Raw genomic sequence first — 14,441 nt, forward strand, 5'->3', positions numbered from 1 at the left:
GTAGGCAGTCACTGATTCCAAGGTGCTAAAGGAGCTCCTTAAACTTGACCTCAAAAACAACATCTGAGTCAGATGGTTTAGACCCTTTCTATTTTTATCTCTCTACCCTGTAATCTATCTTTCTACCCTATAATCGCCAAGCCTATCTTTGACCTTTTTAACCTGTCTCTCCTCTCTGAGGATGTTCCCATTGCTTGGAAGGCAGCCACGGTGAATCCTTTATTTAAAAGGGGAGATCAAGCTGTTGTCCGGACCTCTGGCAGTCTCTATGGGGGTGCCACAGGGTTCATTTCTTGGGCCAACTCTTTTCTCTGTATACATCAATGATGTCGCTCTTGCTGCTGGTGAGTCTCTGATCCACCTCTACGCAGACGACACCATTCTGTATACTTCTGGCCCTTCTTTGGACACTGCGTTAACAACCCTCCAGACGAGCTTCAATGCCATACAACTCTCCTTCCGTGGACTCCAACTGCTCCTAAATACAAGTAAAACTAAATGCATGCTCTTCAACCGATCGCTGCCTGCACCTACCCGCCTGTCCTGCATCACTACTCTGGACGGTTCTGACTTAGAATATGTGGACAACTACAAATACCTAGGTGTCTGGTTAGACTGTAAACTCTCCTTCCAGACTCACATCAAACATCTCCAATCCAAAGTTAAATCAAGAATCGGCTTCCTATTTCGCAACAAAACATCCTTCACTCATGCTGCCAAACATACCCTCGTAAAACTGACCATCCTACCGATCCTCGACTTTGGCGATGTAATTTACAAAATAGCCTCCAATACCCTACTCAACAAACTGGATGCAGTCTATCACAGTGCCATCCGTTTTGTCACCAAAGCCCCATATACTACCCACCACTGCGACCTGTACGCTCTCGTTGGCTGGCCTTCGCTTCATAATCGTCGCCAAACCCAATGGCTACAGGTCATCTACAAGACCCTGCTAGGTAAAGTCCCCCCTTATCTCCGCTCACTGGTCACCATAGCAGCACCCACCTGTAGCACGCGCTCCAGCAGGTATATCTCTCTGGTCACCCCCAAAGCCAATTCCTCCTTTGGCCGTCTCTCTTTCCAGTTCTCTGCTGCCAATGACTGGAATGAACTACAAAAATCTCTGAAACTGGAAACACTTATCTCCCTCACTAGCTTTAAGCACCAGCTGTCAGAGCAGCTCACAGATCACTGCACCTGTACATAGCCCATCTATAATTTAGCCCAAACAACTACCTCTTCCCCTACTGTATTTATTTATTTTATTTATTTTATTTATTTTATTTTGCTCCTTTGCACCCCAATATCTCTATTTCTACTTTGCACTTTCTTCTACTACAAATCTACCATTCCAGTGTTTTACTTGCTATATTGTATTTACTTTGCCACCATGGACTTTTTTTGCCTTTACCTCCCTTATCTCACCTCATTTGCTCATATTGTATATAGACTTATTTTTCTACTGTATTATTGACTGTATATTTGTTTTACTCCATGTGTAACTCTGTGTTGTTGTATGTTGTCGAACTGCTTTGCTTTATCTTGGCCAGGTCGCAATTGTAAATGAGAACTTGTTCTCAACTTGCCTACCTGGTTAAATAAAGGTGAAATAAAAATAAATAAATAAAGCTGATCCTAACTGTTTTAAACTTATATCTATTTTGCCCTGTTCATCAAAAGTGTTGGAAAAACTTGTCAATAATCAACTGACTAGCTTTCTTGATGTCTATAGTCTTCTCTCTTGTATGCAATCTGATTTCCACTCAGGTTATGGATGTGTCACTGCAACCTTAAAGGTCCTCAATGATGTCACTATTGCCCTTGATTCTAAGCAATGATGTACTGCTATTTTTATTGACTTGGCCAAAGCTTTTGATACAGTAGACCATTCCATTCTTGTGGGCCGGCTAAGGAGTATTGGTGTCTCTGAAGGTCTTTGGCCTGGTTTGCTAACTACCGCTCTCAAGGAGTGCAGTGTATAAAGTCAGAACATCTGCTGTCTCAGCTACTGCCTGTCACCAAGGGAGTGCCCCAAGGCTCGATCCTAGGCCCCGCGCTCTTCTCAATTTACAATAACAACATAGCTCAGGCAGTAAGAAGCTATCTCATCCATTTATATGCAGATGATACAGTCTTATACTCAGCTGGCCCCTCCCCGGATTTTGTGTGAAACACTCTACAACAGAGCTTTCTTAGTGTCCAACAAGCTTCCTCTAACCTTAATCTTGTTCTGAACACCTCCAAAACAAAGGTCATGTGGTTTGGTAAGAAGGATGCCCCTCTCCCCACAGGTGTGATTACTACCTCTGAGGGTTTAGAGCTTGAGGTAGTCACCTCATACAAGTACTTGGGAGTATGGCTAGACGGTACACTGTCCTTCTCTCAGCACATATCAAAGCTGCAGGCTAAAGTTAAATCTAGACTTGGTTTCCTCTATCATAATCACTCCTCTTTCATCCCAGCTGCAAACTAACCCTGATTCATATGACCATCCTACCCAGGCTAGATTATGGAGACGTAATTTATAGATTGGCAGGTAAGGGTGCTCTCGAGCGGCTAGATGTTCTTTACCATTCGGCCATCAGATTTGCCACCAATGCTCCTTATAGAACACATCACTGCACTCTATACTTCTCTGTAAACTGGTCATCTCTGTATACCCATTGCAAGACCTACTGGTTGATGCTTATTTATAAAACCCTCTTAGGCCTCACTACCCCCTATCTGAGATATTTACTGCAGCCCTCATCCTCCACATACAACACCCGTTCCGACAGTCACATTCTTTTAAAGGTCCCCAAAGCACACATATCCCTGGGTCGCTTGTCTTTTCAGTTCGCTGCAGCTAGCGACTTGAACGAGCTGCAACAAACACGCAAACTGGACAGTTTTATCTCAATCTCTTCATTCAAAGACTCAATCATGGACACTCTTACTGACAGTTGTCGCTGCTTTGTGTGATGTATTGTTGTCTCTACCTTCCTGCCCTTTATGCTGTTGTCTGTGCCCAATAATGTTTGTACCATGTTTTGTGCTGCAACCATGTAGTGCTGCTGCCATGTTGTGTTGCTACCATGTTGTTGTCATGTTGTGTTGCTACCATCCTGTGTTGTCATGTGTTGCTGCCTTGCTATATTGTTGTCTTAGGTCTCTCTTTTTGTAGTGTTGTAGTGTCTCTCTTGTCGTGATGTGTGTTTTGTCCTATCTACATTTTAAAAAATGTACCCAGCCCCCGTCATCGTAAATAAGAATTTGATCTTAACGGACTTGCATAGTTAAATAAAGGTTAAATAAAAAAGAAAATAATTAAACAAGTCTCAGGGGCGAGCCGACAACAAAAGTCAATTATATCTGTTCACAGAGCCCCCCCCAAAAAAATGTGCTCTTTCATCTTTGCCAATTCATAGTATGACATTGCTGTAAGGACACCAAGGGCAACGGGATTTAACAGCGTAATCAAATAGAATCTGTAATTAAAATGTCACATAAATGCACAATCGTGTTCAACCTGTAGCCCACTCAGCGCACAGCGTGCAGCCCCCACAATTGCCTCCCTAGGCTTTTAAACAGTATGAACACTTACTGCTGTCTCACAGTTATTATTCTACATAGTCATCCTTTACAGCCACCTCACGTGGGATAAAAGGAAAGATAGGGCACCTAAAATAATAATAACTGTAAATAACAAGGAGTGTGTGTACACAGTTCATCTTGATATCATAGCTTAAATGTGATTACGTAAAATAATTCCCCTTCCATTAAGATGAGTAAGCAAACTCCCTTGAGTGTGTGATGTAACACGACTGTTATCATTGATGTACATAACTTGAAGGGAACTGAACACATATTCCTGGATTAAAATGAACTGTCATTGGAGAGTATCTATTGAATATTCTTATTTAACTCCTGGACTAGGCTTAAACTGGGTCTGGGAAAGCACCTCAATGTTCCTCATGTATGATCACCACAATGATGAGCCTTCCCTGTTAGCTTCGGTATAACTCACCAGTATACAGTGGATGTCGTTGCCAGCCAGGTCTGTTGCCGGGGCCTGCAGCAACCTCCAATCCCGGCCTTTGTTGTAGGTGATGTAGGTCTTCACCTGGTTGTCTAGCCTCCTGTTTGCGATCAGCATGCCTTTGATACCTGCTACCTAGGGAGAAATAGAGAACAAATTCGAAAACAGACACTAAAACTAGCCAATCCAAACACCTAAATAAATTACATGTTTTTTTTATTATTTTTTAAGCACTAAACAGTACCCAAAATGCCCCCTGACAGACATAGCTGCGGGAAGTGCGGGTGTTGAGGGTGGCTACGTGAGCTTTGAATTCTAAATAAATCACAGTGTCACCAGCAAAGCACCCCCACACCATAACACCTCCTCCTCCATGCTTTATGGTGGGAAATACACATGCGGTGATCATCCGTTCACACACACCGCGTCTCACAAAGACACAGCGGTTGGAACCAAAAATCGCCAATTTGGACTCCAGACCAAAGGACAAATTTCCACCAGTCTAATGTCCATTGCTCGTGTTTCTTGGCCCAAGCAAGTCTCTTCTTCTTATTGGTGTCCTTTAGTAGGGGTTTCTTTGCAGCAATTCAACCATGGCCTGATTCACACAGTCTCCTCTGAACAGTTGATGTTGAGATGTGTCTGTTACTTGAACTCTGTGAAGCATTTATTTCTGCTGCAATTTCTGAGGTTGGTATCTCAAATGAAATTATCCTCTGCATTCCATATGTGCTATTTCATAGTTTTGATGTCTTCACTATTATTCTACAATGTAGAAAATAGTAAAAATAAAGAAAAACCCTTGAGTGAGTAGATGTTCTAAAACTTTTGACTGGTAGTGTATATATACTGTATATATATAAAATTTGATTTTTCCACAAAAGTAGTGCCCTGAGCCTTTAGTAGTCCTGTATTAGTGGACCGATATAGCTGTCTGTAGCGCGGGAAAATTATAACTATATATATTGTTTTCTATTCTCACAAAAGTAGTGCACTGGGCCTTTACTAGTACTGTATTAGCTTGCTGCTATAGCTGTCTGTAGTGCAGGCAAAAATAATCCCCGCAACCCCACAGTCGACAAAAAGTTCTCAGCACCCCCAACCCCAAATATCTTGCCACGGCTATGCTGACAGACATCAGACTGGTCACAAACCAGTCTCCTTTTCCTTTAATTATCTCCCTTTAATTGCGTCCCCATCAACTGCCCACCACTGTTGTGACTACATTACAACGCTGGACGTTAAAACTGATAAACTGTCGCATCCACGAGACACCAACTCACAAATTGAGAGAGAGAAACAGAGAGAGCGAGAGAGAGAGAGAGAGAGAGAGAGAGAGAGAGAGAGAGAGAGAGAGAGAGAGAGAGAGAGAGAGAGAGAGAGAGAGAAGTCATGGCTCCTTGCCTCCTTATTCAAACTGTCTTCCTACGATAACCCATCCAGGATGGACATGTGATTGGGGTAAACCTGATGACTGTGCTTTAAATAAGACCCATACTCCAGCAGACATTGAGGGCCCTCAGTCGTATCACCTTACCAGTATAAGTGGCACTAATAGGCGCCACGTTTGACATTGTCATAGAAAAACGGCCACCCGGGATGGACACGGCTAGTGAGGCAGGACGGGGCCCCTCCCTCCCCTGACCAAACTTGTCAATCACAGCGGTAATTATTTATCGTCCCCCACAGTAGTATTAAATATAGACTGATGTATGCTTGTGCATCCATCTACATAGACAAAACAAACAACACAACAACTTTCAGCACAGTAGCACTAGTATGATAAACGACCACTGAGATACCAGACTTCCCTCAGTACATGCACTCGGTCTCCCTCCAGACAGCCTTTTACGATCTCTCAATATGCATTAATGAAGCTTTCCGCAATATATTAGAAATATGGATCCACTGCTGAATCAGGGAATCAGAGGATCCAAATAGGGGGGAAATGGGGGGAGGGGTTAAGAGTGTTGGCAGAGAGCTAATACACACACACTCACACACACACACACACACACCACTAGACTAACAGAAAGGAGCATCATCATCATGACCATTACATTACCTAAATCATCTAGCTAACCCTCCCTCCCTCCAGACCTCTGTCTCTTCCTCCCTCCAGCAGTCTGTCTCTTCCTCCCTCCCTCCAGACCTCTGTCTCTTCCTCCCTCCAGCAGTCTGTCTCTTCCTACCTCCCTCCAGACCTCTGTCTCTTCCTCCCTCCAGCAGTCTGTCTCTTCCTCCCTCCCTCCCTCCTACCACTCACTCATTCAAAAGCTATTTATAGCTCTGAGTAAGTAGGGAGTCAGGTAGTTCATCATTGGGCTGTTGTTGATTTGTAGATCTACCACTCTGAGTATTAATTTTGTTAGGCAAGTTAGGATATTCTGTAATATTCAGTGTGGAAGTTCATACCTCTGGGAGATGGATTGAATCAAAAACCTAACACTAAATGGCTGATTAACTCAACTGGGAGTTAGAGAAAAACTTTTTGATTGAAGGGAAGATTGTCCAGATTGAATCCAATTGACACTCAAGTTACTCCCATCAGCCTAAAGTGGGGGAAAAAAATTGTTTTATTCAAGTGAATAATATTATTTATTTGTGAGAAAGACTGAGAAAAAGAAAGTGAGAGAATACTGACGAAAGGCAATTCATTATTTGACAATCCAGTGAGAAGAGTAAAAGCCTGTTGCGTTCACTCAGTCTCTCTGTTCCCTGTTGAGCTCAAAGTACTTAGTGAATGATTCCTCTCTGAGTCTTTGAGGCCATTGGCCTTCTGAAGCCCAACACTCCAGGGTTTGTTACAACAATACTTGGGACTCCTTCAAAGCACTTTGGTCAGAGTAATATCTACAGTATTTTTCAGAGGAACTTAGAGCAAAAGTCTGCCTCTTCAAAAAAAAAGATTGAAGTGAAACTTTAAAGCAATACATACAACATAACTTCAGTTTACAATAGTTTGTGATTAGCACATGCATGTATACCCAAAGGGTTAAACTAGTTAAAACAACGTCATACAAAACTGGATTGGCTTCATTTCAACCAGTTTTACCAACTGGGTGTCACCATCAATTTCAATACTAAGCCCGTTTTTGTAAACCATTAACACACATGTTAGAAGGAGCAGCAGTAGTAGTAACATTGTTAATGACTGCTGACTCTGAAGATCAGACCCATATCTCACTCCTCGACCTCCCTCCATCACACCTGCCAGTGTCTGTGTGATAAACTGGGGATTCATCCTGAGAAAGAAGGGAAAAAAGGAGGGGGGACGATCCGCAACGAATGTTAATGACATAGAGACCTACTAACAAGGCCCCCCCCCCCCCCACACACACACACAAGCACACTGAGGACACTTACCTCATACAGGTCCAGCATCTGGTTGCCCCCCAGGCCGCGGGTGGTCTTGACGTTCTCCATGGCCAGGGTGAAGAGGATGCCCCGGGTGTCGGAGAGGTACAGGTTGTATGTGTCGTTTTGGTTCCACTCCTGTACTGCCGCGAACACCTGGTGCTCGTCTGTGCTGACAATGTGGAGGTCCTGGTGACAGAGGATGGGGGGTTGGAGAGGTTTGAGGATTTATAAAGAGATAACGGATCTTATGGGTTGGGGTTGTAACAAGCCGCCGAGTACGTGTTGGGTGTCACAAGATCAGGTCTGGTGTGCATATTGAATGTTTAACACTATAGCTGCCAATGTTCTCTACACAACATATAGTGTCTTTTAACAGCTGCAATAGAAGAGTGACACTGCACACTATGAGACTACACACCATTGTGTAGTAGTGCTACAGATATTTAGAGAACTAAATCCTTTTGTTGAAGGGAGAAAACAAGGGGGGAAATTGTTGGTTACTTCAAATCAAATTGTATTTGTCCCATTCTATGTATACCACAGGTGTAGACTTTACCGTGAAATGCTTACCTACGAGCCCTTTCCCAACAATGCAGAGTTAAAAAGTAAGAAAAAAAAGTATTCAATCTGAATAATTGATCTACTGCATGAACTGTGTATCCAGAGGCATGTTTGTATCACTGTAAAATGAATGTTGCTTACCTTAGGCAGAGAATATTTTGGCAGTTTGATTTTGAGGAATGGATCCCTCTGGTAGGACACATAGTAGCTGGCCTGTCCTGCTCTAGTAACCTGGAACACATTGAGCCAAGACACTGAGTATTCCCTTTTTGTTCAAGTGTATAATTTGTCCATGCTACAGTACACAACCCATTAATTAACTAATTGGATTAATCTAAAACCTTCATAAATGTATCGATCATTACTCATGCTGCAACCTTCACCCAATTGAACATGCATGACATTGTTCACGATGTAAAGATATATACTTTATTGTCATAGAGGAACATTGAAGCATATGGTATTTAAATGCCTATTTCCAGTTGTTTCTATTAAGAAAATAACAATAAAATCTCTTGGCTAGCATACAGCGGAAACTGCTCCTCTCACATCCTCTCCTGTTTTCAATGCTCTTTGTGGTTTTGGAAGTAGACTTGGGTAAATATCTGGTAGGGACGATCAATAGCCTCATTATTCTCTGTCAAGAGAAATCTTTAACTTTCCCAAGCAATGCTCAGTGCCCTGTCTGAGGAAAGTCATCCTTAATGATACCAGCGCCTTGGCAAGCAAACACTCGAGCTGTTAGCTGCTGTTAGCCTATGCAGTACAAACACCACGAGCAGGGAAGAAAGTGCTAGAAACCTGTAATTAGAGCACTGCAATAGCTACTGTAAAATGGACAGTGCAGTAAGATTAACAAGAAATTAAGCTTTCTGACAATATTAGATATGTCTATGTCCTGGGAAATGTTCTTGTTACTTACAACCTCCTGCTAATCGCATTAGCCTACGTTAGCTCAACCGTCCTGTGGAAGGGACACCGATCCCGAAGAATTTAAAGTTAGTGAGGGAGCTATAAGTCTCCAACTTCAGTGATTTTTGCAATTTGTTCCAGTCATTGGCAGCAGAGAACTGGAAGGAAAGGTGGCCAAAGGCCAGTGAGCTGAGATAAGGTGGAGCTTTACCTAGCAAAGACTTATAGATGACCTGGAGTCAGTGGGTTTGGCAATAAATATGTAGTGAGGACCAGCCAACAAGAGCATTCAGGTCGCAGTGGTGGGTAGTATATGGGGCTTTGGTGACAAAACTGATGGCAATGTGATAGACTGCATCCATTTTTCTGAGTAGAGTGTTGGAGGCTATTTTGTAAATTACATCGCCGAAGTCAAGGATCGGTAGGATAGTCAGTTTTACGAGGGTATATTTGGCAGCTTTGTTGCGAAATAGGAAGCCAATTCTAGATTACATTTTGGATTGGAGATGCTTAACATGAGTCTGGAAGGAGAGTTTACAGTAGAGCCAGACACCTAGGTATTTACAGTTGTCCACATATTCTAAGTCAGAACTGTTCAGAGTAGTGATGCTACTTGTGCAGGCGGGTGCGGGAAGCGATCGGTTGAAGAGCATGCATTTAGTTTTACTTGTATTTAAGAGCAGTTGGAGGCCACGGAAGGAGTGTTGTATGGCATTGAAGCTCGTTTGGAGGTTTGTTAACACAGTGTCCAAAGAAGGGCCAGAAGTATACAGAATGGTGTCGTCTGCATAGAGGTGGATCAAAGAATCACCAGTAGCAAGAGCGACATCATTGATATATACAGAGAAAAGAGTCGGCTTGAGAATTGAACCCTGTGGCACCCCCATAGAGATTGCCAGAGGTCCGGACAACAGGCCCTCCGATTTGACACACTGAACTCTATCTGAGAAGTAGTTAGTGAACCAGGCGAGGCAGTCATTAGAGTAACCAAGGCTGTTGAGTCTGCCGATAAGAATACGGTGATTGACAGAGTCAAAAGCCTTGGCCAGGTCGATGAAGATGGCTGCACAGTACTGTCTTTAATCAAGAATACATCCACAAAACAAGCTGCTGGCTTCCTGGGTTGGAAAAGGGGGAGGTGAAATAGGATCATTATTATAGGACAGAACTAATTAGGCCTTTTAGTGTGCTTCTAAGTGCACTTCAATTGGAGGGAGGGAGGGAGAGAGAGAGAGAAATAGGGTGCGGTTTTGAACAGAAAAAGATATTTGGATGGTTCATTTTTCATTACCCACTTTCATAGATTTCATTCAGTTGTGACGCAACACAAGATAACATTGTAGGTTCCCTGAATTGAAGATACGGTCGGAGGTTAAGGTTGAGTGTTTGTGGGTTTAATTAGGGCAACGTATGAGTGTGGTCCAACATAGTTGAGGGATCTCTTAGACCACAGAACTTCTTTTTTGGTAGTTCAGTCTTGTCCCATCGCTGCAACTCCCGTACGGACTCAGGAGATGCAAAGGTCTAGAGCCATGCGTCCTCCGAAACATGACCCTGCCAAACCGCACTGCTTCTTGACACACTGCAGCTTAACCCGGAAGCCAGCCACATCAATGTGTCGGAAGAAACACTGTACAACTGGCGACTTAAGTCAGCGTGCAGGCGCCTGGCCCACCACAGGAGTTGCTGGAGTGCGATGGGACAAGGAAATTCGCCTCATGGTTCTCTCAGACACAGCCGGCTGTGACACAGCCCGGGATCGAACCCGGGTCTGTAGTGACGCCTCAAGCACTGCAAGACACCACAAATCTTAATTTCCATTATTCTGGCAGAATGAAGCCAATCATGTGTAGAACCTGTAGTTTTCCTGAAAATGTGACTTGACTTTGAAGAAGTCTTGCCACTACGTAGGCTATAACTAGATGCCTGAACTCCTGACATAGAATACTCAGGCCTAGAGTTTTCCTGGTCAAGCCACTTTCTCAAGGGAAAACTCTTGGCTCTAATTTAAATAGTTGACCATGTGACCTGACCTGGAAAACCTTCTGGCCCTAACTCATGCTCTAATAGAAATACATCCAAAATTCTCCCCTTCAAATACTTCTAACAACTAGGTAAGCCTTTGGAGTAAAATTTGGATGGAAAAGTTGTTTATACTGGACTGGATCGGAAGGATAATTATTCCTACTCCTGCGTTGTCTTGGCTGTGTGCTTAAGGTCTTTGTCCTATCGGAGGTGAACCTTTGCCCCAGTCTGAGGCTCTGGAGCAGGTTTTCCCTCGATCCAGACTAGTCTCCCAGTACCTGCCGCTGAAAAACATCACCAAAGCATGATGCTGCCGCCACCATGCTTCCCCGTAGGGACCGTGCCAGGTTTCCTCGAGATATGACGCTTGGCATTCAGGCCAAATAGTTCAATCTTGGTTTCATCAGACCAGATAATCTTGTTTCTCATGGTCTGAGAGTCCTTTAGGTGTATTTTGGCAAACTCAAAGTGGGCTGCCATGTGCCTTTTACTGAGGAGTTGCTTCCGTCTGGCCTCATTGGTGGAATGCTGCAGAGATGCTTGCTCAGTTTGGCCGTGCGTCCAGCTCTAGGAAGAGTCTTGGTGGTTCCAAACTTCCTCCATTTAAGGATGATGGAGGCCACTGTGTTCTTGGGGACCTTCAATGCTGCAGAAATGTTTTGGTACTTTTCCCCAAACCTGTGCCTCAACACAATCCTGTCTCGGAGCTCTACCGATAACTCCTTTGACGTCACTGATTGGTTTTTGCTCTGACATGCACCGTCAACTATAGACAGGTGTGTGCCTTTCCAAATCATGTCCAATCAATTGAATTTACGACAGGTGGAGTCCAATCAAGTTGTAGAAACATCTCAATGATGATCAATAAAAACAGGACGCACCTGAGCTCAATTTCAAGTCTCATGGCAAAGGGTCTGAATACTTAAGTATTTAAGGTATCGGTTTTTGTTTTTTTATACATTTGCAAATGAAATTTCAAACCTGTTTTCGCTTGGTGATTATGGGTTATTGTGTGTAGATTGATGAGGAAAAAAATTATTTAATACATTTTAAAATAAGGCTGTAACGTACCAAAATGTGGAAAAAAGTAAATGGGTCTGATTGCAAAATTAACAGTAAAAAAAACTTTGAGTCTATCAATGGTCCCCATATCTATCCTAATCAAGAACATACTGCCTTTAATACAATGTGTCAACATAACAATTAATCATAAATATTAATATTTATCATACCATTTTCTCAAACCTGCAGATCAACCAGTTGTTGCATGTGGTGCTGTAAAATATGCAAATCCCCTCCCAGTCCTAGCCAAACCAAGTTGTGCTTAACACATAACAAATCCCCATAATATTGAAGGCTAAAGATGCTTATCTTATGCAATGCATCATGGTCTACACACAATAAGGTACAATATATTTATTCAGACAGAGCCTTACCTGAATAAACATATAGTCATCTTGAACCACCAGTGAGCTGATGTCGATGTATCCAGGGAAGGGGTAGTTTCTGTTGGGCTCTGAGCATATTAGAGCCTGGCATGTTACATACTGTATACCTGCAAGATGACGAGATAGAGATTACTGGATATCTGGATTCATCCAGCTGTGGATTGTCGTGGAAAATTACATAATTAGTCATTCTATCCTTACTTTTATTGCTTAAGAATAGTCTCTTTTTATATGCTAGTGTTTTTCTAACCTGATACAAACTTGTCTTTGTGTGACTTAGTCATAAGACTGGGCGTATAGCTAAGATCCATTTGGGTACGACCACAGCATGTGTCATCCTGTGGGTTTACTGTCTACAGGAAGTCACATGTACAGAAACTTGCAGAAAGGAGCACATTATAGTGTTTGCTGTTGTGAATGCAGTTAGATGGTTGCCCTCGGGCTGTCAACCTCGTGCTATCTAAATCTGCACAGACAACTAATTGCCTTTTATACACTGCTGACTGACACGTATACAAAAAGGATGTACCTCTTTATAAAAGCTGGGACCCGACACTGTTCATTGGGCCTTAACTGCACAACTGTTGAAGTGCATAGTTAACTGCTCCATTGTTGCAAATCTTATAATAAGGTTGTTTTGAAGAATACAGTCTCTCTCCTTTTGGTTAGAATTTCCACCACAGGATCATGCCCCCTATTCTTGGGAACATGAGTATGCCTGGAAACCTAGGCAATATGTCTGTATGAATTGAACATGAGGAAACTTTTGTATGGTTTGTGATTGACATGCAATAGAGGAGACAGCATTACACTTGTATATACAGTGGGGAAAAAAGTATTTGATCCCTTGCTGATTTTGTACGTTTGCCCACTTACAAAGAAATGATCAGTCTATCATTTTAATAGTAGGTTTATTTGAACAGTGAGAGACAGAATAACAACAAAAAAATCCAGAAAAACGCATGTCAAAAATTTTATAAAATGATTTGCATTTTAATGAGGGAAATAAGTATTTGACCCCTCTGAAAAACATGACTTAGCACTTGGTGACAAAACCCTTGTTGGCAATCACAGAGGTCAGAAGTTTCTTGTAGTTGGCCACCAGGTTTGCACACATCTCAGGAGGGATTTTGTCCCACTCCTCTTTGCAGATCTTCTCCAAGTCATTAAGGTTTCGAGGCTGATGTTTGGCAACTCGAACCTTCAGCTCCCTCCACAGATTCTCTATGGGATTAAGGTCTAGAGACTGGCTAGGCCACTCCAGGACCTTAATGTGCTTCTTCTTGAGCCACTCCTTTGTTGCCTTTGCCATGTGTTTTGGGTCATTGTCATGCTGGAATACCCAGACCCATTTTCAATGACCTGGCTGAGGGAAGGAGGTTCCCAGGATTTGAGGGAAATAAGTAGTACATGGCCCCGTCCATCGTCCCTTTGATGCGGTGAAGTTGTCCTGTCCCCTGAGCAGAAAAACACCCCCAAAGCATAATGTTTCCACCTCCATGTTTGATGGTGCGGATGGTGTTCTTGGGGTCATAGGCAGCATTCCTCCTCCTCCAATCACGGTGAGTTGAGTTGATGTCAAAGAGCTCCATTTTGGTCTCATCTGACCACAACACTTTCACCAGTTGTCCTCTGAGTCATTCAGATGTTCATTGGCAAACTTCAGATGGGCATGTATGTGTATTCTTGAGCAGGGGGACCTTGCGGGCGCTGCAGGATTTCAGTCTTTCACGGCATAGTGTTTTACCAATTGTTTTCTTGGTGACTATGGTCCCAGCTGCCTTGAGATCATGGACAAGGTCCTCCTGTGTAGTTCTGGGCTGATTCCTCACCGTTCTCATGATCATTGCAACTCCATGAGGTGAGATCTTGCATGGAGCCCCAGGCCGAGGGATATTGACATTTCTTTTGTGTTTCTTCCATTTGCGAATAATCACACCAAATGTTGTCACCTTCTCACCAAGCTGCTTGGCGATGGTCTTGTAGCCCATTCCAGCCTTGTGTAGGTCTACAATCTTGTCCCTGACATCCTTGGAGAGCTCTTTGGTCTTGGCCATGGTGGAGAGTTTGGAATCTGATTGATTGATTGCTTCTGTGGACAGGTGTCTTTTTTA

General features: G+C 43.1%; 1 protein-coding gene across 2 annotated transcripts in view; it reads right to left on the minus strand.

The window, feature by feature from the left end:
- The window catches only part of LOC115147221 (VPS10 domain-containing receptor SorCS3), a 235,891-nt gene that overhangs the window by 35,655 nt on the left and 185,795 nt on the right, over positions 1 to 14,441 (minus strand). For both annotated transcript variants that reach the window (XM_029689328.1, XM_029689327.1), the window contains exons 7-10: positions 12,316 to 12,434; positions 8,084 to 8,173; positions 7,388 to 7,567; positions 4,010 to 4,156 (exon numbers count right to left, since the gene is read on the minus strand). In XM_029689328.1, coding sequence (XP_029545188.1) covers positions 4,010 to 4,156; positions 7,388 to 7,567; positions 8,084 to 8,173; positions 12,316 to 12,434 — 536 coding nt within the window. The remainder of the gene's footprint in view (positions 1 to 4,009; positions 4,157 to 7,387; positions 7,568 to 8,083; positions 8,174 to 12,315; positions 12,435 to 14,441) is intronic.

Source organism: Salmo trutta, chromosome 14 (assembly GCF_901001165.1).
Source record: "Salmo trutta chromosome 14, fSalTru1.1, whole genome shotgun sequence".
NCBI classification, from domain to species: domain Eukaryota; kingdom Metazoa; phylum Chordata; class Actinopteri; order Salmoniformes; family Salmonidae; genus Salmo; species Salmo trutta.